Consider the following 23,799-nt stretch of genomic DNA (forward strand, 5'->3'; position numbering starts at 1 on the left):
TACGGTTGGGCAATGTCGCAGTACTTACCTGTACGCGACTTCGAATGGGACAACATAAAGCCCATAGAGTTTTACCTAAACGTAGGTAAAGAAGACGACAAAGGTTACGTGCTGGAGGTGGACCTGGAATACCCAGAGCACTTGCACGACGCACACAATGAGTTCCCATTAGCACCAGAAGCAATAGAAATACCATTTAAGCAGCTGAGTCCGCTGCAGAGGGAAATGTGTCCTGGCTACAAACCCTACAGGAAGCTAACGATGAACCTAATGGACAAGCGAAAGTACGTGGTGCATTACCGCAACCTGCAGTTCTATGTGCGCCACGGCTTACGCGTGAAGAAGATTCACCGCGTTTTGAAGTTCACGCAGGAACCATGGATGCGCTCCTACATTGACTTTAACACACAAAAGCGTGCGCAGGCAAAGAATGACTTCGAAAAGAACCTGTTTAAACTAATGAACAATAGCGTATTTGGTAAGACAATGGAGAACATCCGCAAGCGCGTAAGCATAAAGATAGCCAGCACCAGAGAGGAAGCAGAAGCATACGTGTCACAGCCTGGATTCGTTAGATACGTAGAAATGTTAAACTTCTACGTGATTCACATGAAGAAAGCGAATCTATTCCTGAATAAACCCGTATACACGGGGTTTACAGTGTTAGACCTATCAAAGCTGCTCATGTATGAGTTTTACTACGACAAGCTAAAACCGAAATACGGTGATAAGTGCCGCCTCTTATACACCGACACCGATTCCTTGATACTAGAGGTGCAGACGGAAGACATTTACGAAGACTGTGTTCCCGACATCGATGAATACGACACCAGCGATTACCCACGCGACCACTTTCTTTACTCCCCTAAAAACAAGAAAGTAATCGGGAAAATGAAGGATGAGATGAAAGGAAAACCCATCGTGGAATACGTGGGCCTGAAACCAAAGATGTACAGCGTGCTAAAGCTGGACGGTGTAGAAAAGAAAGCTAAAGGCGTAAAAAAATACGTGGTTAAGAAGGACATTACGCACGAGTCCTACTTAAAGGTCCTGCGTACGCGTAAGGAACAGCGACATAAAATGAACAGCCTGCGCAGCTACGGACATCAAATACACAACGTTACACAGGAGAAGGTGTCACTGTCTGCATTTGACGGTAAGAGGTGGATGTGTGATGATGGTATCCATACGATAGCATTCGGACATCACACGATAAGCAGTTCTTCTTTGACGAACTCACGCGTGGGACCATCATGAAGATAATACAAGATGGGCTGACCCTTCTTAGCTATCGCACTTCGGATCTGGTAAGTTTCCAAAGACCAATTAGGATCAGTAGCTCTTTTGGATCCTCCTTCTAATTCACCCGGCTCATAGAGATATCGAACCGCGACATCGCCTAATCTTTTTTCCTGGGGGAAGACCGCCCTCGAACTTCTGACGAAGGACTTGTGTTCCACGTGTTTCTTTTTTATGGCATCCCTGGGTTTCATTCCCGTAGCCCTGGCCGCCTCGTTGTTCAAAGCCGCGACGACCTGGGGGAGCCTCTGAGTCCATTCCCTGTTGCGTTTGGAGGGATCTTCCAGCTCTTTCCAATACTGGTATCCAAAGAGACGCTCTGCCAAGGTCTTATTGAATCTTTCGACGATGCTCTGACCCCTGTGGTACTCAGCTTTGGCTCTCCTAATCTTAGTGTCGTGGTCTTTCAGGGTCTTAGTAACCACGCCCATGAACTCCGTTCCCGCATCCACTTGCAGCAGCTTAGGCCATTTCAAGACGCGCTTATAAATCCTACCTAGGGCTTCTGCGACTTCTCCAGAATCCTTGCTGATTATGGGTTCGGCGTCCTTGTATCTGCTTGCGATATCAACTACGGTCAAAGCGTACCTATAGGTCTTTTTTCTCACCTTATCGTGCGGCAAGAAAAGCAAGTCCGCCTGATGAACTTCATTGGGGGTATTTACGGTGAAGCTGGGCCTGGGAATGTACTTAGGCACGGGAAGATAAACCTGCCAGAGGGTTTGTTTTTTCAACGAGTTCTTAGCTGTTTCGTCTGATACCCTGGCCGCGGTCGCGAGTTTCTTGATAGCTGACGCTCCTCTCCAATAGCCTTCCGGCCCATAGTAAATCCTTTTAAGTTTGTCCTCTACGCGGCCCATTATATGAATTCCAAAACAAGATTGATCTTACGTCCGTTAAAATCCACCGTCTTTCCGTCCACTTTAATGGTGATGTTTATGCTTTCTACCAAATTAGACAAGTCATAGCTCAAAGAAATGGGAGTGTATTCCACTGGGTCAAATGGATTACCTTGGGGCAGAAACTTGGACATAAGAGAAGACTTTTCTCCATTATCGTAACTATGAACCAAGTCGCAATAGACTTCGTAAGAGGATGCGACTTTCCATTTCACATCATATGTATTGCCGCTATTTATTGTGGTACTAGTAAGACCCAGGAGTTCTACCAATGAACTGTCCTTTAAATTAGCGCTTCCACTATTTTTCTTGAATTTCATTTCATGGGGTAATCCTGTGGTAAGAGTATATCCATGCTTTGCTAGCTCCTTAGCCAGTGTTATAGGGGTGTAATGGGAATCTGGTATTTTTGGTTTGGTGCCGGAAGTTCCGATGACAAAGCCATTAATTAAATTATACCAAGAATTATACAAAGAGCAACTAACCAGCCGAACCTTATGGGCTTTGATGGGGGGATTCAAGTAAGTGGTAAAGTCATTCTTGTCGCTTTCCAAAAAGACGATCATATATTACAGGGGACAAGCCCCCTTCGTTAGAGCAGATACGCCAAGGCTACGCCTCCCGCCAGCCCTGCAACTCCCACGAATACCAACTCACTATCTTTTTGTTTCTTAGAAGGCTGATAGTAATTCTTGAACTGAGGCTTTCTTAACCCCGTTAATGCCGCGGGGTGTGCTTGCGCATAGAGCTTAAAGGCGTAGTCTGTGTTTTCAAAGTTCTTATCCGCCTGCATTTTGTCTTGGTAGTTCTTGTCCAACCAATCCCTGTAAGCTTGTCTTTTTTCATTCCAAGCCGCCACGTCTCGCTGATATTTCTCCAGCGCTAAGTCGTGTCTCTTCCTTTCGGCGGCCAAATCTCCGCTGCGATCACCTCTAACTAATCTATCCAAATATTGACCACCATAATTAGCTCCAGTGAATGCTAAGGCTGCAATAACTCCACCTGCGACCACGCTAGCCATTTATACATTAGGGATGTACTTTTCCTTCCGTAGGTAATCCTTTACCATGATAGCCCCGCCAACGGCAGCGGTCATCTTAACAAAATTAGCGAAGCTCTTGCTTGGGTTTTCAGTAAAGTCTTCTTTGAGCACTTTCTTACCTACCCAACCAATACCCGCAACAATAGAAGTAATGATAGCTGCTTCTTCAACAGTTTTCAACAACGCGGTCGACATTATATTACAAAGCAAGAAGGTTATTATTCCATTTCAGGGATTTTGCTTTTTCTAACCTCCACAGGTGCGCGATATGTTGGGGCCTCCCACTTTACTTCTGGCTTCGTAGCCCGCCATTGTAAGTAGAGGCTGCCTGCTGCTATAGCAATTCCTATCGCGCCGATGACGTAGCCGGGATTCCAAAAGGATTCCTCTTCCTCCACCTTTTCTTCTTTCTTTGCTTTGTTCTTCCTGTTCATCTCCGCGAGCTTCTTTCCGGCAGCAACTCTGCCTGGAGATTTAGCCTTGGTGATTCGTTGCTCCTCTACTTGAGGGGTTTCCTCCGCCTTCGATTCACTCATTTATATCTAAGGACTTGAAGGAATTGATAAGTAACTTAAGACGACTTGACTAAGTACTTAAGGATGACTTAACTAGGTACTTGAGGCGGCCTGGGTAATTCCCGCGAATGACTTGACTAAGTACTTGATAAGTCACTTGCAGGTGCCTCAGCAAGTGCTGCCTGGAAGACCTTTTCGACTTCTCTGTCCTTCTTGAAGTCCTTCCAAGATGTTCCTAAGGAACCTAGTACCTCCTTCAAGTCGACGTGCTGAGCTACGTGAAGTGCCGCAGAGGCGACTGCCATTAACTTACCGCACTTGAAGGACAACCACCCGCAGGTTATCTTAAGTTCTTGGGCGATGACATAGTCATCTCTTATGTCCTTCTGTAGTTGCTCCACGTCGTCTATGGGCAGCGCAAGTCCAAGTAATTTAGTTGCAAGTCGGATAGCGGAGTCTGCGACGGCGTCCGTGGTCTTACTTGCAAGGGCAGCCTCATACCTCTTATGGAACTTCTTGACTTCCTCTTCCGACAGCTTATTAACCTGCTCATGGGTAAGTTCCCTGCCTATCATTTCTTTACACTTCCCCGAAGACACAAGGATATGAAGTTGTTCCTTGAGGTTACTTTCATCTAACTGTGTGGGGACTTCATCTAAGAGCTGCTCAATGTCCATATACATTAGGAGTTAAAGATCTGCGATCTTTATGGAATACGGAAACCTCAAAGAGAAGATCATCTTGGAATGTTGGTGCGTTTTTAAATGCCGCATGTATTCGTGTAACTGTTCCTTGGATATCTCACCGCCGTAGTCGCTTAAGATGGTTTCCAGGTCAGACTTACTGGGTGTATAAAATACTATGAGAGAGCCTATGTTTTCCCTGAAGGGTTTAGAGACGCTGGTAAGTTGCTGGGAAAGCAACCAAACGCTGATATTGTCGTGTCTGCCGCTGAAAGCGATCTTCACTAATTCGGAGGTGCGTCTTTTTACGTCGTCCCCACAGGCAATGTCGTCCAGTATGAGGAGGGTTTGCGTATCTTTAGGGAATTGTTTGTGCCAAAACTTAAGATGGCTGGATAACTCATTAGGATCTAAGATATCTACAAAGAAGTCGTCGTCTTTCACTCCTATACCCGTCCAGGTGCGGTTATTCACGTAGGTGGGGCATAATAGCACGATATAGTCAAAGCCGAATCTAAAGGGTCCTAATAGCTGCTCCACGATGAACTGGGTCTTTCCGCAGCCGGTGGGTCCTACTATCAGAGCGTTACAAGGCATGTGATCTGGGTTCATATATAGATGGAGCCAGTGGAAGCAATGCAAAGAATTGTCGCCGACGCAAAGGATAAAAAAGACACCATAGAAATGCAAAGGGAGGAGATAGACCGGTTGAAAGAGCGCGTGCAGGAATTGTACGACGAAATGTGCGGTCTGAAGCGTGCAGAACGGTTTGGCGCCGTGTTGACGATGGTAGGCTGGGCTAAGGAGTCCATTAAGGACTTCATGCGATATCCTCCATAGGATACGGTTCTCATTACCATTTCAATATATGGACTGCATTACGTGTGAACTACCTGCCGACTGCATAATCCCTGAAACCCCTGCAATTCGTGAGGAGAAAAAATACACCTGCCTTCATTGTAACAAGGTATTCCCCGAAGAATCCTTTGTTGGGCATTGGTGTCCCGCGGATCCTAAAGCACAGCGAACCTTAGCTGACACCTACAAAGAGGATCTGCAAGGTGGTTTCAAATAAGGTCTTCTTATTTATTGTTAATTTGTTAAAGTAAGATAAGAGGTTTCAAATAAGGTCTTCTTATTTATTGTCAATTTGTTAAGACCTTCTCGCAGGCATTTAACAAAACAATAAGGAATAATAGACCCTATCCTAAAACCCTCTTGCAGGGTTTAACAAAATAACAATAAAAAATAAGGTATGTATAATGGAGTGCATGCAATGTAATAAATCTTTCAGCAGTAAGCAGCGACTGTAATACCATCTTTCCAAAAAGGTTTGTCAAAAGACCGTAAGCACCCTTTGCGGTGACTGCGGTCGAGAGCTGTCCACCCCCCAAGCCTTACAATATCACCGCGACAACAGGGTCTGTCTTAAGAACTGCTGCCGCCGCTGTGATGAGCCCTTCTTTGAAGAGAACTGGTATAAGTACCGCTGCCGCCGTTACCACCTCGAAGGTATTGCCTGCGAAACCCACGGTGACATAGCCGAACGCTGTTGCCCCTTGAAACCTCCCGGGTGCTGACAAAGCTTAAGAAGGAAATTGACCAAACCTTCGTAGGCTTTGACGATGTTGAGGGCGTTAAATGGGAGGACAGGGAACACTGGGAGGCTATTTGCGATCGCTGCGGCTGTCAACGGAGTGGACAACATATTTGGTGCTGTCTATACGACGGACCACGTCCTTTAGACCATTACCTGGTGGTACGAAAGGCTTGGGAAAAAGAAAATATCTAATGAGTTCCGCGGTGCTATTCTACGCCGCCTTTGCGGTTGGTGTTGCCTCTACGACAGTTGTTTGCGGGAGGCGTCTTGGAGGTATTGGATCGCCAACGCCAAGAAAATGAGAAAGATATATGATACCTCAAATCGCAGCGTTCATAGGTGGTGTCTTAATTACCGCATCCGTTTACCACATGACAGAAAAAATGAGGTCCGCCGTAGCAGACCAATACTTAACCGCTCATGAGGATGACTTCTAATCACAAAGAGGATTAGCATCTACCTTCCTTTCAACGTCAAACTTCCATCGACCGTTAACCTTACCATGACTGCGTATGTGTGTGTACTCTTCACCTTGAATGACGTACCGCACGCAGTCCGGTGCCCATAGCGTGCACTCTTTACCTTCGTGTTCGAGGACCAACCTTAAGCGGCTGATGTCTTCGAAAACGACGTAATTTTTTATTTTGTATGTGATGCCTTGGGTCAATTCACGCCAGTGTGTCTGTTCAACTATCATTATATCTATGAAATATTCTTTGGTGAGTCCTTAACGCCTCCTGCGTCTTAAAAACCTTAACACACCAAGGACAAGGTACACGAATACCTTCCGCGTAATAGTCGATCTCCCTGCATATAAGGTCGTAATCGTTGCACACCATGGTTAGGTAACCATTTGCCTCGTATTGTGCGAGTAACGCCTCTTGTTTAGGTGATAATACGCCGTTACCCTTAGGTGTCTTCAACTCCAAGCATAACCCATTATACTTTTTATGTGCATTAAGAACTAAGATGTCGGGTTGCCCCGCCTGATACCCTTTCTGCCAACATACTATCCTTTTGCTAGCTGAGTCCTGTAGTTCTCCAAGACCTGGTGCGAGCAGTAGGATAGGGTGGAATCGACGTATGTAGTTTACGACCTTCTTATGCAGGTCAAATTCATTTTCTATTTTGAATACCAACTTGTTAGGACTGTCAAAGCGCCGCTCTATTTCATACTTACCTGTTTTCCTGAGGGTAGGGAGAACGTCACCTAACACCCATTTTCTGAACTCCTTAGCTACGGACTTTTCAGATCCGAATATTAACTCATAAAGACCCATTTCAGTGATGTAAACGGAATGTGGTTGCGCATTAAGGGTGTCAGTCAGATTTACACCCTTTATAGACCTCAAAGTTACCTTGTTTTCCTCTGAGACGTGATCAGACGCCGCTTTTCTGGAATTTACGTAACCCAAGGCATCAGCCACGGACTTTGCTTTGAAATAAAGTTTATCGCCTTGCACTATGCATTGCAGTTTGGTGTTGTTGTTTTCAAATACGCGAAGCATTATATACCAACGATATTTTTTCTTTAGAATGGCTGAGTCATTAATAGGCAACGCTCTTTAGCTGATTCATTTCTACACTCAGTTGCGCGTCTGAGACTACGAAGATATATGCGTTGATCTTAGTAGCGTCGCTGGCGTCTTTGGTGCGCTTGATCTCCAACGTAATGCCGTCCTGGGTATTTACCAGCCGCAATCCCTGTCCATGTAGGTCTTCGTCGTTCGTCGTGCGCATGTCGATCCACAGCGCGTACTTATCCTTAAAGAATTTCTTTGGGTCAATTTGGTCGCCAAACTTACGTGCGACTTCCCGGTACATATCCGCGGGCTTTATCCCTTGTGAGTAAACCTTATTAGGCACTCCGTTGATGCTAACACCTACGTTGGTAATGTTAGGATTAAAGAACGCCTCGGAGTCACGCAATCCTGCCGTGTATGTCTTTGCGAACAGCAACATTATCCCTGTAAGGCTGCGCCTGGGAAGGTTAATGCTTTGGTTGATGACCTCTTCGACGTTATTTGTAAAGCTGAACGTCTTGTACATCACGACGTGATCGTAAAGGAAAGCCTTCCCGGAGCTGTATTCCATACCGGCGCTACGTGCTAAGTCTTCGCTGTATACCGTTTCATACTGCAGCTCTAAGTTAGTAACGGAGTATGGGTGGACGGCTGAGGAACTTACGTCCTTTCCCTGTAGGATGTTCGTAGTGTCTGCTAGGGTTACTTCGAACTGCAGCTCGCTTAGCTGCCTTGGGTAGTATGCACCGTGGTTCGTGATAACTTCGAAATCTAATGGAACGACATATTTAGTGCCATAAGCTGTCTTTATTTCGTCTTCTCCTGAGGCGCCAGAGGTTGCGCTTCTTACCTTGCGTATGGCATCACTGGCGATTCCCTGCTCTATCCTTTGCGCGCGGTCAAATGCAGTCAACCATAAGTCTTTGTACGTGGTATACAGATCGTACCTATTTAAGTCCAAGAGGGATTCCCCTGCGAACTTCACCCGCATCTTTGAGACAATGTTGCGGCCAAGGTCGTTGACAACGTGACGCGCGTCCGCAGTGCTTGGTTGTATTGCTAGGTCAAACCTTAGCGCCAGGGTGCCAGGAACTAAGACTAGGTTATCCGTTAGGCGGGGCACGCCTACGTACAGGGTTTCCCCTGGCTTAGCGCTGCTGGGGGTAAAGGTGACACGGTGAAAGGTGCGTTCTGCTTTCAGTCCGCCAACCTGCTTAGGTAATACGTTGGGGTTTAACTTTGAGCTTATCATATATAATGGAAGTAGAAGGAACGGATTTTGACCCCACCACCGAAGAAGGTCAAGTCGACATTAACGACGAAGAATACGACGCATGGACTAAAGGCGCGGAAACCGACCCCCTAATCTACGACATGGCTCTAGAAAACACGTACGGTAGTAGGTGGAAAAGCTTCAAGGCAGCCTTGAATCGCATGTGGCACGAAAAGAACCCCGGTGAGTCCCCTCCTGAGTACATAGAACTTCGAAACATGGGTGAGCAGGGAGCAACCGCGCGGGAAACCGTAGAGTGGGCAACGCAAGAGCTACGAATGCGCTATTCCCACTTCGAGGCCGACGACGTAAGGCTCACAGAACGCGGAAACAAAGTCCTCATAAGCGTCAGAGACATGAGATATCCCGACAAAAACCGCTGGACCAAACCACAAATCCTCTTCGACGAAAATGGCTCGGTCAAGGTTAACGTGGCAAGATTAAGAGGCTTTCAACTAGCTACCAGAAGTGCGTTAGAAAGGTTGGGAGCCCTGAATGAAAGGGTCGCACTAGAAAAACACGCCGAGGAACTACAAGAAACGTTGAAAGAAAAGGAAGCAAAGTACGAAAGACAAATACGGCAGCTAACCGATGCTCAAAAGAAAGAAATCAAGGGCAAGAACGAAGTCATACTGCAATTCAAGCGAGAAGCTGAAACGGCTTTAGACGAAAGAGACCGAGCCAGACACGCCTTCAATCTTACTCTAAAAGACCTGGATATGAGCAAGGAAGAAGCTAAAAACTTGCATATCACCATAACCGGCTCTTTGGAGGAACGGCGGCAGTTGGTTGCACAAATCAACACCATGGAAGAGCAACTTCGGCAAAGAGATCAGGCCATCGAAGACCTGGAGGGGCAAATAGAGCGGCAGCAGGAAATAATTAATGACCAAACTCGTCCCGAAGAGGAAAGGGAGGCAGCACAAAGGGAATTAGAAGCCCTTCAGGAAAGAGTCGCGGAATTACAGGCGCAAAAGGAAAACCTGGAAAAAGAGTTGGGGCTTACCACCAAGGAAAAAGTAAAAAGAGCCCTTTTAAAGTATGGTCTTCCGCTGGCATTCGCGATCGCTATTTCAAGCGTAGTAGGAGTTATCCTATCCGCTCTTAAGGCTACAGGCGCGGGCGTAAAGAAATTAGGCAATGGGCTGACGGACTTGGGGAAAAAGATGGCAGCCGGTCTTCCTGGGCTGCTTGGTAGTGTTCTTGGTCTGGCACTTAGGGCCGGCGGAGAACTGTTAAAGTTTGTAGGGAATAACATCTGGATCTTGGTCGTCGCTATTGGGGTGGTCCTCCTGAAGAAGATGAAGGCTTGATCTTATCCTTCTCATCGGGCGGTGCCCTGCTTTGAGGATAATGAAAGACAGTATTAGCACCGCCCTGGTAATTTGGAACCAACGGCAACACACTCATGGTAGAAATGGGCTTATGACTCCAGGCTGCATTAGTGGGCCTGCGACCTATGCGATTTATCCCAAACTTGCCGTCATCAGAAGTGACTTGCAACTTAGCATATTTACAATTGGCTAGCATATGAAAAGTCACTGGCGTTAGGTCTTCAGTGGATCCAGTGTAGGGCTCCATCGAAAAATGGGTAACTTTCCTGGTGTTCGTTGAAGTTCGATAAGGAAGCAGGGGCTTATTATTCTCATCGATAAGCCTAAACCCCACATTCGCATGCGTATTTGCATTAATGCTAATAGTGCAAATGACCAATGCAGTGCCCCCAACCTCAACCCACAGTCCAACGTCATGCCAAGCGCCGTTGTCATATCCCTCTTCATCTAAGCGGTGGGTATAACGCGTTTCCCTCACGTATGGATTCATATATTACAGGGAACAAGTTCCCTTCTAGAGGCTCATTACCGTCAAAGTGCTGATGGTCATGTGGTTATAGACAGTATTCCTTTGATTTTCTATGCTATTTATGCAAACACTCCCGGTGTCATCTACTCTTATCTGCAGCTTTACCTTCCCGTGGCAATCAGCAACCATGTGGAAAGTCCAAACGGAAAGATTCTCAGAGCTATTCGTTGGCGGCTCTACTGAGAAATGCGTAGGCTCCCTGTTGTTTGTCTTCGCGCGCATGGGCTGTAATACTCCATTGTCGTCACAGAAACGAAATCCTACATTCGCACTGCTAACGGCCCCCAAAGAAATGCTGCATAATATCAATTTCTTTCCTGAGTAATTCAAATTCACGGACATGCCCGTGACATCAACCCAAGATGCCTGGGTGTATTTTTTCTCGCCTGTGTAAGTCGTATAAACACAATCTACTCCAGTTACGTAGGGGTTGTTCATCGCCATATATAATAGCTTAGACCAACGCTTGCAGCTGCTACGCCGGCCTTTAGTAAGTTATGGTCATATTCCTCGGGTATCGTAGGCAGGGCCTTCTTTACTGGTTTCTTTGGCGGCACGTACACCTTTCTTAATGGTTTTTCTACCTCTTTTTTTGGCTTCTCTACGAAGTGAGTAATGCCCTTGGTCATGTCAGAGATCACGTCATTCACCCCAAACTTCATATCCTTAGTAGCTCGCTGCAGCTTGTTGTTATAACCCACAACGGAATTGGTGTTAATAACCAAATTACTTGGCATTAACCAACAACCAGGCGACAAAGCGTAATCCAGTCGCACTTTAGACTGCTGCACCGCTAATTGATATCTCTGCACCGATTTAGATATGTCATTTTCTATTATTGCAGACTCAAATAAAGTTAGGAATTCTTGTTGCGTTTCCTGTGAAGCGCCTTGGGATCCAACAATGGGGTTGCGGGTATTTACCTGCGCTCCCAGGATGCAGTACACGAATGCTTCTATGCTACGGTTAATCCTGGCTAGGTTTCTTAGACCTTTTCCTTTCATTAACACGAACGGATCCCAAGTGCCGGGGTAGTTTGTTTGAATTCTAGTAATTAATGAATTATTACCCTTATCACCACCCATATCGCTAAACTCTAACTCATCACTTGGATATTCCTGATGCCCGTAGTCGGCTGGCTTCTCACCATTGGCACCCCAAACATAAACAATGCCAAGCCCATGCGTCTTACCCTCCTTATAACGAAAATCTTTTTGCTGTGGTTTGAACTCATTAATTAACCTTTCCAGGGCTGCGGAGTCGTAGCGGTTATTCATTGGATTAAATACCCCATCTCCCGGTAGGGGTACGTTAAGCTCCTTCAACAACCTCCTTGCCGTAAAGGCAACGTGAAACCGCATAAATGAAATGTGGAACATGTCCGCGGCAACACCACAGCCTTTAGTGGCAGCCCAAATAGCAAAGTTTAACTGCTGTGGCCAATACCGCATGTTGGGTCCTGCTAACCATTCCCTGGCCTCTTTACCTGACGTATGCTTCAACATCGTCTCTTTAAAGATATTCCTTACTACTACGTTAAATGATTGCTTACCCACTAAAATCTCTAGATGCGTTACCAATTTTTCAAAGTTGTTTACACCACCTTCAGCATCGTAAAATGGGTAATCTTCCGTGGTTAATAATAAGTTTCTAGGAAAATTGGGTGCTTTATGCTCGGGTTTTGGTGGTTTATGAACGGGGTGCACAATCGGTAATTGCTTCAGATGATCGTCTACTTGCTTCACCAGCGTTGGCTGTAAGTCCGCATTGCTGTACATTCTGGAGCCGTTGAAGTAAATCCCATCGGGTCTCCTTTCGAACTTACTAGCATCCGCGTGCGGAAACATCTTCCTAAAGGCCCTCCAGTTCCAGTAATCCCTGTTGTCGTGATGTGGCTGCTCCTGTATATCATTCCCAAAAGCGTCGTACATTAGTATATATAATGGATGTTATACCATCAGCACCTCCACTCTATCCTGAACTTCCTAAGGAGGGTCCTAACGAACTAAACGCCGAAAACTTTCGTCTGAATAAAGCGAACTTAATCCTCGCTTACTTAGAGGGTCAAACGAAGCACTATGAGAAGGTCAGGAAAAAGTATGCTAGAGCCCGAAGCATATTACATAAAATCGCGATAACTTCCGGCTCCATGTCCGTGGCGTTAACAGGCTCTGGCGTTGCTACTTCGCTTACTGGACCGGGAATAATCGTTGGAGTTCCTTTGGCTAGCGTCGGCGCCGTCTGCGGTATTATTTCGGCTGTTACAACAGGCGTTATGAAACAGTTGTCAAGCAAAATATCCAAGCATGACACGACAATAGCTCTGTCAAGGGCTAAAGTAAATACGATCATTGACCTTGTCTCAAAGGCTTTGCGTGACAGAAAGATAGACAACGCAGAATTCTCGCTTATCTTAGCTGAAGAAGACAAATACGAGAAACTAAAGTCGGACATAAGGAATAAAAAAACCATCGTGAAAGATCTTTCCGAGGAATCTCGCAAAAAGATCTATCAAGAAGCGAAAGAAGAGCTTCAAAGAAAGCTTGCTCAGTAAACATCTGCTTCGAAAAGAGCGTGACGGGATTCTATTTACATATCGAACGTCAGTCTAGAAAATATGCAAATTAGAGTGTAAGACATAAATATAATAATTTTCACATAGATAAGCGTCCAGATGTGTCTGGCGTTCGCTTGTGATCGTGGACTTTGGGGCTGGGGAGGCCTAAAGTCCCGAGTTCGAGCCTCGCTGTAGATGCATTTGGACCGGTTGCTGTGAGTGAAAAAAAAAAGCCTCCCCCACTCACAGCAACCGTGGGGGAGGGGTAGAAAGTGCGATTCAACCCCGCGATGGGGGGTTTCGCGATTGGAAAGGTTGGAAAAGTCAGGGGGTGTCTCGGGACGCTGTCCGGAGTTCACCCTCTGGTGGGTCGTAAGAAAGATATATGTGTATGTACTAGAGGGCCTCTGGCGCGGGATGAAATAAGCCCCGTAAGCCCAAAATGCAAAAAACCCCACTGGGGATAGCTTGGTGTTCTGCGCGATGCATTCCCCAGTGGGGTTTCTGGCAAAATAAACGCCAGTTTTGCAGTTTTATTTTCTCGGAATCCATCCTAACAGGGGGTGGTTGGGGTCTATTTTGTAAAATATTTCGTAAATTACGTCAGGGTAATAAGGAATATCCTTATTCAGCTGACAAAACATCCACTCGGCTTTTGCCATATCAGAAACCTCGGGAATAGACTTACCGGTAATTTCAGACAAAAGATAGGGAATAGCTTTGTAATATTTTCCTAGTTTTAATTTTTTCAATGTCTTTCGTAGGCTTTGTGGGGTTGGCTCTTTTAAGTGGTCTATGATTTCCTCCCATACTTCATCGTCTAGATATACCGGTCGATAACCTTGGATATGACTCATCCAGTCCCTAAAGTATTTTATTCTCTTGTATGGGGTCTTCTTACGACCTCCATTGGCGTAATATTGCTCTTTGGTAGCATTTGGTACGGCATTACGAATATTCTTACCACACTCGTAACACTGTGCTGACGTGTCGTCTTCTATTTGCATTTTCTTACCACAACAAATATACTTATTTGGTGGTGGGGTAACAAACTTGGGTTTCAAGCACTTTACACAGAAATCATAAGCAAACTCTTTACAATCTTCGCACTCCATATATAGACTAACATATTTTACATAAACACGGGATGCGGGTAATCGCGGTACGAATCGAGGGGGGTACTTTAGACGGGTAATCCTCCGGTGGTCGTTGCGCTGGAACCCCCATCCCCTATACTACTGTAGTACTTGCAATTGCTTCATGAGTGTTTCATTATTTTTGTCTCCCCAAATATATCGCCATAGTCAAAGAGTGGAGCAATAAGGCTGTTGTATAAGGTTATCCTAGCATCAAGGGGCACAAACTTTGAAACTCTTCTGATAACACCAATCCTTTGGTTGATCTTCTTCGACATCAAGTCCACATGATCAGCCCAGGACAAGTTCTCATTGAGTACAATACCAAGGTATTTGAAGCTTGTCGTTCTTTCCAGAGCTGTAGCATTCACCTGAGCCGAGATTGATTGAGCACTTTTAAAATTTGCAGATTTAGGGGTTTCAAAAACCATAAATTTGGATTTTGAAATGTTTAATGTCAGGCGATTATCAGTGAACCATGAGGTTAAGTTTGGCAGATCTCTGTTGATGTTACATTCAACGTCCTTTGTAGAACCCGAGAAATAAATCACAGTGTCATCAGAATACATTACTACTTTACAGTGTTGGAGACATGTAGGAAGGTCGTTTACAAACACTATGAATAAGAGAGGCCCCAAAATACTACCCTGTGGCACTCCTATTTTAACTTCAGCAGCAGATGACTTGCAATTACCAACTACAGTTACTTGTTGTCGATTGGATAGATACGATGAAAATCAGTCCAACTCTTGATTACAGACTCCGATGGCGCTCAATTTAGACATTAGCAAGCTATGATCTACTGTGTCAAACGCCTTTGACAAATCGATAAAGGCAGCGCCAGTTACACGCCTTTCATCAAGGTTATGTAATATACTATCGGTGAAATGAGCCAGTGCGGTAGTTGTTGATAATTTGGAACGAAATCCAAATTGTTTTGATGACAAAATCTTATGATCGCTTAAGTAGGTATGCAACTGTTGATGCACTGCTCGTTCCAATATCTTACTCACTGTAGGTAAAACTGTTATGGGTCTGTAGTTGTTACTGTCTAAGCGATCTCTTGATTTAAACAGGGCCGCCACTTTACCTTGCTTCCAGATTTTAGGGAATGTTTTTGATTCGAGTGAACAATTCAGCAGCGCTGCAAGAATTGGAGATACAACTGGAGCAGAGTCGTTTAACAGACGTGCACTAATTCGATCCAACCCAATCGCTTTGTTTGTTTTGAGATGAAGAAGTTGATTCAGAACAAACTGTTCGGTAACTGGTTTAAATGTAAACGTAGCATGGGTGACTTTCTGGACTACAGGTGAAATGACTTTCAGACAGGCTTTAAATTTGTCTGCCAGTTTAATTGCAACAGTTGAGAAATGCTCATTTAAGATTCTTGCTATTGATTTCTGGTCGCTGTGAACAATGCCATTGGATTCGATGGATGATATTGGACTTTGTTGCTTTCTTGATGTTATTTCATTTAGCGTTTTCGAGAGAGCATTAGGATTCTTTTTGTTCTCCTTGATCAATCGTGAGTAATAGTCTTGTTTACATTCTTTCAGTAGTTTGTTGACATAGTTCTTTTTCTTTTTGTACATTTCCCACGAATGTTCATTTGTTCAGATAGCTGTGAAGTCATCCATGGACATTTAACGCCCTTTATTCTCGTTGTCTTAATAGGCGCGTGAATATTTGCAACATCTGTGAACATCTTATTCCACATCAACACAGCATTGTCAACATCCTTTTCATTTTCTAATAATGACCAATCCATTCTTTTAAGGTCCTGCAGAAATTTGTGCCTATTATAATGCTTGTAAGATCTGTATTCAATGGTTTTCCCAGGAGCTTTAGGCATGCCAGCTTTATAAACACAAAACACCATGTAGTGATCGCTAAGAGATAACGGAATAACTCCACTGTCATTAAGATGACTTGAGTTGGTAAATATTAGGTCAATAAGAGTACTGGAATTTTCGATTACTCTTGTTGGCTCCTCAATGATCTGTTCCAAATGATGGGAATTCAACAGAGAAGCCAGTTTGCGTTTTGATGCTTTGTCGATACGTGTATTTGCATTCCAATTAACATTAAAATCGCCAAGCAGTATTAGTTGATCAGATATGTTTACCTTCTTTAATAACAAATCCAAATCTTCAACAAATGTATCCAATTTAATGTCGGGAGCTCTGTAGACGGTCCAAACCAATAATCTTTTTGACTTTGGCCGGCAAATTTCAATTACACAAGACTCAGTGGAAGCATCACAAAGGTCAGGCCTTTGCCTATATGGAATTCCATCGCGTATATAAATCATTGATCCACCTCCTCCTTTGCTCTTTCTATCATTACGCACACAACTGTAACTCGGAATGAAGATCTCATTATCTGTAACATCAGGTTTTAGCCATGTCTCTGATAGTGTAAGGATGTCAATTGGCTTGTCTTTAGAAGCAGCCGCAATAAGTCCATTTTAGGCAAAACACTTCTTATGTTTAGATGAGCTGTCTTAAGACCACGACGGGTATTTATTGAGAATGGAGGACCAGGATTAGGCTCAACGTTTCCACTTATCAGCAAAAGTGACAATACAAACAGCTTCTTGGTTCGACTTGAGTCCATAATGGCAGGCCGGCTGATTCGATGAAATGCTTCAAGGCCATATGTACAAGGGAGCTCAGGCACAAAAAACAAATTAAGACCAACTCCTGAGTGATTAACTTCTAAATTATACTGTTTCGAGATAAATGTACTGACTTGAAAGGCTCCAAAAAGAATAAATATCGGAGCAACTAAATTCATGACCGCCATGACCGGCTGACCGCTGACCACTCTGATCTCTTTCTTTTTTACGGCTGGCGTGAGTTGGGGAGGACCTTTTTACTCACACTAACCAGTTCATTGTGCCTACGCGAGGGCCTAAACTCAGGACTTATAGCCTCCCCAGTCTATAAGTCTCGAGGTCACAAGCGAACGCCAGACACAAATCTTTGACAACCTATTTTTTCTTTCGGATCTCGGACTTTAGCGCTTCATATTTATTTTCCTCGGCTAAAATCAAAGTGAATTAGACGTCGTCGATCTTCCTGTAACGCAATGCTTTCGAAACCAGGTCACTGATCGTATTTACTTTCGATCGTGACAGCGCTATTGTAGTGTCATGTTTTGAGATCTTAGTCGACAATTTCTTCATGACCCCCGTGCTGGTAGCTGAAATAATTCCACACACAGCCCCAACACTCGCCAAAGGAATACCAACAATTATCCCCGGCCCTGCTAAAGACGTTGCCATGCCTGTTCCCGTGAGGGCTACAGACATAGAGCCAGTAACTATCGCTAATTTACGCAATATGCTTCGTGCCCTGACATATTTTTTTCTAACTTTCTCATAATGTTTCGTTTCGTTTTCTAAATGAGCCAATATTAAATTTGCTTTCTTCAGACGAAAGTCCTCAGCGTTTAATTCGTTAGGCACGGTAGGATACAACTGTGGAGCAGTTGGTTGTATCACGTCCATTATATACTAATGTACGATGCGTTTGGGAATGACATTGAGGAGCAGCCTCATCACGATAATCGGGACTACTGGAATTGGAGGACCTTTAGGAAAATGTTTCCATGTGCAGATCCTAGTAAGTTTGAGCGTAGGCCCGACGGCATTTTTTAACAAGGCTCTAGGATGTACAGCAATGAGTATTTGAAACCTACGCTGGTTAATGAGATAGACTCTCAGCTGGCGAAGAACTCTAAGCACACTCCTAAGATTTTGCCACCTGGTCATGTTGAACATAAGCCTAAGCCCGTGCATGTTGAGCCTGCAAAGCCCAACTGGCCAAATGAATTGTTGCTTGGTACTAGCACCTATCCAATACCTGCAGTTCCATTTGATGAACATCCAAGCTTGGACCTAACGTTGAACATGCGGGTCTCTAGCGACCATTCATTTGTTGCTAAGGTACGAGACATCTTCAGAGAAGTTCCCATAATCCATACTACTGCTAAGGAATCTCATGAATGGTTACGGGAACCTAACATGCGATACTGGCCGCAGCAACTCAATTTTGCAGTTTGGTGCGCCACTAGCGGCTGCGGCGTAAGTGAGAATCTGATGAAGACTTCGATATTTATGTTTTATTTCCACTTTACGGTTGGGAGAATAATAAATGAGATGGGTGTTACTGCATTGCCAGGAGATGCTGTGTTTGATCCTAAAGACAACAAATACAATGTTCCTGCCTATAACAGTCTTTGCAAGGAGTTCGGCGTTGTTACCACTGCTGGTAGTAACAATGGTTTATTTATTTATTTATTTTCACAGCTTTATTTGGAAAAACTAATATTACAATGTATTGAATAGAAAAAAAACTAATAGTTACCCAGAGAGGAAAGTCACGAACGGGACACGATACCCATGCAAGGTGACCACCTCATGAATTGTTGAAATAATTAAACATAAAAATATATGCAAAAAATATAACATTGTACGTAAGAAATAAAAATAAGAATGGAAAAATAACTTCATTAAGATAAAACTAGTGTACTTTATGAGGTTAACCTCTATGACAGGGACATTCTCGAGAAGCAGACCAGGTACACGACCTGTCGATATCGAAAATAGAATCAAGTAAAGAAAAGTAACGTACTGAAATATGGCTTTTGAAAGTAGCTATACTAGAAAAACATGTAGAAGGAGAAGATTTACAAATGGAATTCCAGAGTTTAACGATGCGATTAAAATATGAGGCCTGAAAAGTATTAGAGCATCAATCTAGGATTAAGACAGTTACGTATATTACTATGCTTACTAAAGACGACAAAGTCACTAATGTTAAAGTCAATATGTCCATAAAGAGCTTTATAGAAGAATATTAAGTCTTTGACTTCCCTGTCGTAGCACATGGGAAGCAGATGGAGAGCTTGCAGCCGTTCTTTATAGTTGGTGTCACCTAATGTTGCCCTCAGAATCCATCTAGTTGCCCGCCTTTGGAAGCGTTCGATTTTAGCCTTCAGCGCGACCTGGTGCGGCGACCAAACCACATTTGGGCTTATTGGGGCATTGGCGAACATGTACTAAGCGATAAGGAAGTTCATGCGTTGAACCTACAATGGATCATGACTACCTATAGTGAATCCCATTATAATATCGATGATGCGTACAAATTTTGGAAAGGCCCGGACAAGACTACCTGTCTTCAAGGATGAGGGCGGTAAGTATGCAGGGGCTAATCCATTGATTATTAAGATTGCCAACGACGAGCAAACAAAGCAATATTTTAATTTTATACCTAGAGTCGGGAAAGGACTAACTAGAGCTGGTCTTGCTAGGTTGAATCGTAGCATAGAGCTTACGTGTATTGTGTCCTTGGAGCTCAGGTAAACACCCCATCTAGCATAATCGGAAATACTGGTGCCGCAGAAGAGACGCGACCCGAAGTATTGATCTTATTCGAAAGTTCGATCTTGGAGGGTGATATTAGCAAGGGCGTACAGCGCTACCAACTAGCTATACAAAATTCTAAGGCAAGGTTGGACTATGCAGTAGCCCAAGGTTGTTGGCTAATGCCTAGCAATTTATCTATGAATGCTGGCTCTGTAGTAGGATATAACAACAAAACTTCAACGAGCTACTACGGATATGAAGTTTGGGGTGAATGATGTGAACTCTGACACATTTACTGGGATTTCACATTTTGTATCCCCACCAAAAAAAGAACATATTGACAAGCCTGTTCCCAAGCCTAAGCCTAAGCCGAAGTATGTTCTCACGTTACCAACCATACCCGAAGATAACCATGGCTATGTCAGGACAGGATTAAGTGTCGCAAGCATTGGTTTAGGTTATTATATATTGCTATGAACCCATACGTATCTGGAGTTGATTGTGTTTACACGACTTACACTGGAGAAAAGAAATATAATGCGGCCTCGTAGGTCGACGTCACAGGGATGTCTTTAGATTTAAGCTACTCTGGGAAGAAGTTTATCCTATGCACCATTTGCATTGGTACGGACAGTCATGCCAACGTGGGCTTTACGTTTTGTGACGATAATGGTGTATTACAGCCCATGTGCGCGAAGATGAACAACAGAGAGCCTACGCATTTCTCAGTAGAACCACCGATAAATAGTGTTGAGAATCTTTCCGTTTGGATATTTCACATGGTTGCTGACTGTCATGGGAAAGTAAAGCTGCAAATACGCTTAGATGATACCGGGAAGGTTACGATAAATGGCATAGAATACAAAAAGAGATAGGGCTTAATACCATATGACCATTAGTACTCTTACGATAGTAAGCTTGTAAATATATGAATCCGCATCAGAAGGAAACTCATTACATTCACTATTTAGAGGAAAAGGAATATGATGAATCTACTGATTGGAAAGACACTGGCACGCGGGTCGAAGTTGGGGGCACTGCATTGATTATCTGCACCATTAGCATTAATACAGTTTCGGGTGCGAATATGGGGTTAAGACTCGTTGATGAAAATAACGAGCCTTTGCTGCCCTATCGAACTTCGACCAAAACTAGGAGAGTTGCCCATTTTTCGATGGAGCCCTATACGATCACAGGCGAAGACCTAACGCCGGTTACTTTTCACATGTTAGTCAATTGTAAACATGCTAGGTTGCAACTCCTTTGCGATGATGGTAATGCTAGGATTAATCGTATAGTTCGTGCTGCTACCGATGCGGTCTGGAATCATAAGCCCATTTCTACCATAAGTGTGTTGCCGCTAGTTCCGAATTATCAGGGCGGCGCTAATACTGTCTTTCAATACCTTCAAAGCAGAACATCAAAGGAGCTCGATGATAAGCAACCAGTAAAGTACGATAAAAATAAGGTTAAGATCTCACCTTCTTCAGGAGGACCATCCCGATAGCTACGACCAAGATGCAGATGTTATTTCCAACGAACTTCAACAGCTCCCCGCCTGTCTTTAGTACTAAAGAAAGTACTGAGCCCAATAGTCCTGGAATGCTAGCTGCCATTTTCTTACCTAGCGCCGTGAGGCCGTGGCCTACCGTCTTAACCCCGTTGCCCGTAGCTTTTAGCATGGAAATAATCACTCCTATTGTAGCGGCTAAGCCAGCTGCTAAGAGAGTAGGAAGGCCATACTTAAAAAGCGCTTTCTTTATTTTTTCCCCTAGTGGTGAGTCCTAAGCGCTCTTCGTCGCGAGTTATTTCAGCTTGCAGCTCTGCTTTACGAGCGCCTAGGGTCTCTACTTCCGTGCGGGCGGCTTCGCGCTCTGCATCGGTTTTAGCTTGGTTGTTCATGATGTCTCTTTGCTGAGCTAGGTTAGTCTCTAGATCTTCAAAGCCTGTTCGCGCTGACGTATTTGTTCTTCTAAGATGTTTCTCTTGCGATTTGGTGCAGCAATTTCGTCGCGGCCTTATTGAAGCGTGCCATCTAGGTTATTGACTTGATCTTGGGTCAAGCCAAGCTGCTTAGAAAGTTCTCGTATTTCTAGCCTTGCTTGGCTTTTTTCTTGCACGGGCTGGGATATTCTTTCCCTGAGGCTTTCTTTTTCTGCGCCGTGGCTTCCTTGCAATAACTTGTTTTGTTGTTGGTAGAATTCTTCCCGCTCTTCTAAGGTGCCTTCAAGTTCTTTTATCTTCTCTAGGTATTCCATCCTTACTTCCTGGGACACTAGTTGATTTCTAAGGCTGGGAGTTCCTAGGAAATCTTTCATTGTCTGGGAAATATTGTCGTTCATGCGGCCGTCTCCATCGATAAGTATATGATGATAAGCTTGATAAGCTCTAAGCTAGACCCGAACGTGTTACCTAAGCAGGTTGGTGGATTAAAGGCAGAACGTACCTTTCACAGGGTTACGTTTACTCCTAGAAGCGCTAAGCCAGGGGAACATTGTACGTAGGCGTACCGCGCCTGACTGATAACCTAGTCTTAGTTCCTGGTACGTTAGCAGTAAGGTTTGACCTAGCAATACAGCCTAGCCAAAGACAAGCACTATGCCGTTAATAACGTAGGTAGGAACCTCGTGAACAAGATGAGAATTAAGTTCACTGGGGAAACCTTGTTAGATTTAAACAGGTACGATTTGTATACAACCCACAAAGACCTATGGCTAACCGCCTTTAACCGCACGCGAAGAATAGAACAAGGAATAGGAAGTGTCATTCTTCGTAAGCTTCGCAGCAGTACCGATCCTACACCTACGGATTCTAGTGGCGCAACGGCAGTAGCCGATGCCACTAGGGTAAAGACAGACTATGGAACCAAGTACGTAATCCCACTGGACTTTGAAGTGGTTACTAACCATGGCGCGTACTACAGTTCGAAGTGACGTTAGCGGACGCAACAAACATCCTAGGAGGAATGGACAGCGAAATAAGTGGAGCCGTAGACCCCTACTCCATAACTAACTTAGAACTGCAGTACGAAACAGTGTATAGCGAGGAGTTAGCCCGCAGTGCTGGCGCCGAATACAGCGCAGGTAAGATATTCCTGTACGACCATGTGGTAATGTACAAGACATTTAGCTTCCTGAACAAGACAGACGAGGTTATCAACCAAAGCATTAACCTTCCTAGCCGCAGCTTGACGGGGTTGATGCTCTACGAGGCAGGCAAGCGCAACAGCGAAGCCTTCCATAATCCCGGCATCACCAACGTAGGGGTAAATATTAATGGAGTACCTAACAAGGTCTACTCTCAGGGAATAAAGCCCGTGGATATCTACCGGGAGGCAATGCGCAAGTTTGGCGACCAAATTAGTCCTAACGAATAAGGATAAGTATGCTCTGTGGATCGACATGCGCACCAATAACGACGAGGACATGCATGGCCAAGGCCTGAAGCTAGTAAATACTCAGGATGGCATTACTTTGGAGATCAAGCGCACAAAGAATACTAGCGCGGGTGACGCGGATAAGATAAACTGCTACATCTTCGTAGTCAGCGATGCATAGCTAAGCGTAGAAATGAATCAACTAAGGAGCGTGGCCTATTGATCTAAAGGGAGCGGCGAAACCCACGCAGTCACTTAAAAGGCTTTCACAAGGTCAAACCTATTCATTAGCTTTTCTACTAGTTCCTGATCTCCACTGGCCTCTGCAGCTTATAACTGACGCTGTTGCTCATCCATCCTACGGCCCATTTCTATCTCATACGTAGTTTGCGTAGGATTACCCTCATGGTGCTTTAGTACTAAGGTAGGATAGATCATTCCCTCTGGCGGGTCGTTAGGCAAGCACCAAAGATGTGCTTCGCTCGCCCTAAGGTAATTGCACTTAGGGCACTTATCCATCCAGTAGTCTTGGCATTCCCATGCGGCGCTAGCTAACTCATCAAACCTATACTCGCCCCAGAAGGAGTCGTCTAATGCGCGCTTCAATTTTGTCCTTTCCTGTACCAAGGGCTCTTCGCACTTAGTAGGGCATTCTG

The 23,799-nt window shown here is 44.5% G+C and overlaps 1 protein-coding gene across 1 annotated transcript; it reads right to left on the reverse strand.

Annotated features, from left to right (window-relative positions):
• Positions 1-15,127: 15,127 nt before the first annotated feature.
• On the reverse strand, positions 15,128-18,353 carry LOC148914074 (uncharacterized). The gene is made up of 3 exons (XM_089026154.1): positions 18,260-18,353; positions 15,984-16,832; positions 15,128-15,735 (listed from the first exon to the last, which is right to left on the reverse strand). Exons 1-3 carry the CDS (start codon positions 18,351-18,353, stop codon positions 15,128-15,130), a joined length of 1,551 nt encoding a protein of 516 aa, XP_088882280.1.
• Positions 18,354-23,799: the final 5,446 nt, after the last annotated feature.

This window comes from Actinia tenebrosa, unplaced genomic scaffold (assembly GCF_029948245.1).
Source record: "Actinia tenebrosa isolate PJP-AT-01 unplaced genomic scaffold, QUT_ActTen_1.0 PGA_scaffold0__85_contigs__length_37466705, whole genome shotgun sequence".
Classification (NCBI taxonomy): Eukaryota; Metazoa; Cnidaria; class Anthozoa; order Actiniaria; family Actiniidae; genus Actinia; species Actinia tenebrosa.

Bases quoted from the DNA above. Each gene is read 5' to 3' on its own strand.
- LOC148914074 (XM_089026154.1), bottom strand. From the start codon at position 18,353: ATGTCTCGTACCTTAGCAACAAATGAATGGTCGCTAGAGACCCGCATG. The intron at 16,833-18,259 runs GTATTGGATAGG...CTGCTTCTAAAG, and splicing joins TTCATCAAATGGAACTGCAG to ACAAGCCAATTGACATCCTT. The intron at 15,736-15,983 runs GTACAAAAAGAA...TTAAACTGGCAG, and splicing joins AATGAACATTCGTGGGAAAT to ACAAATTTAAAGCCTGTCTG.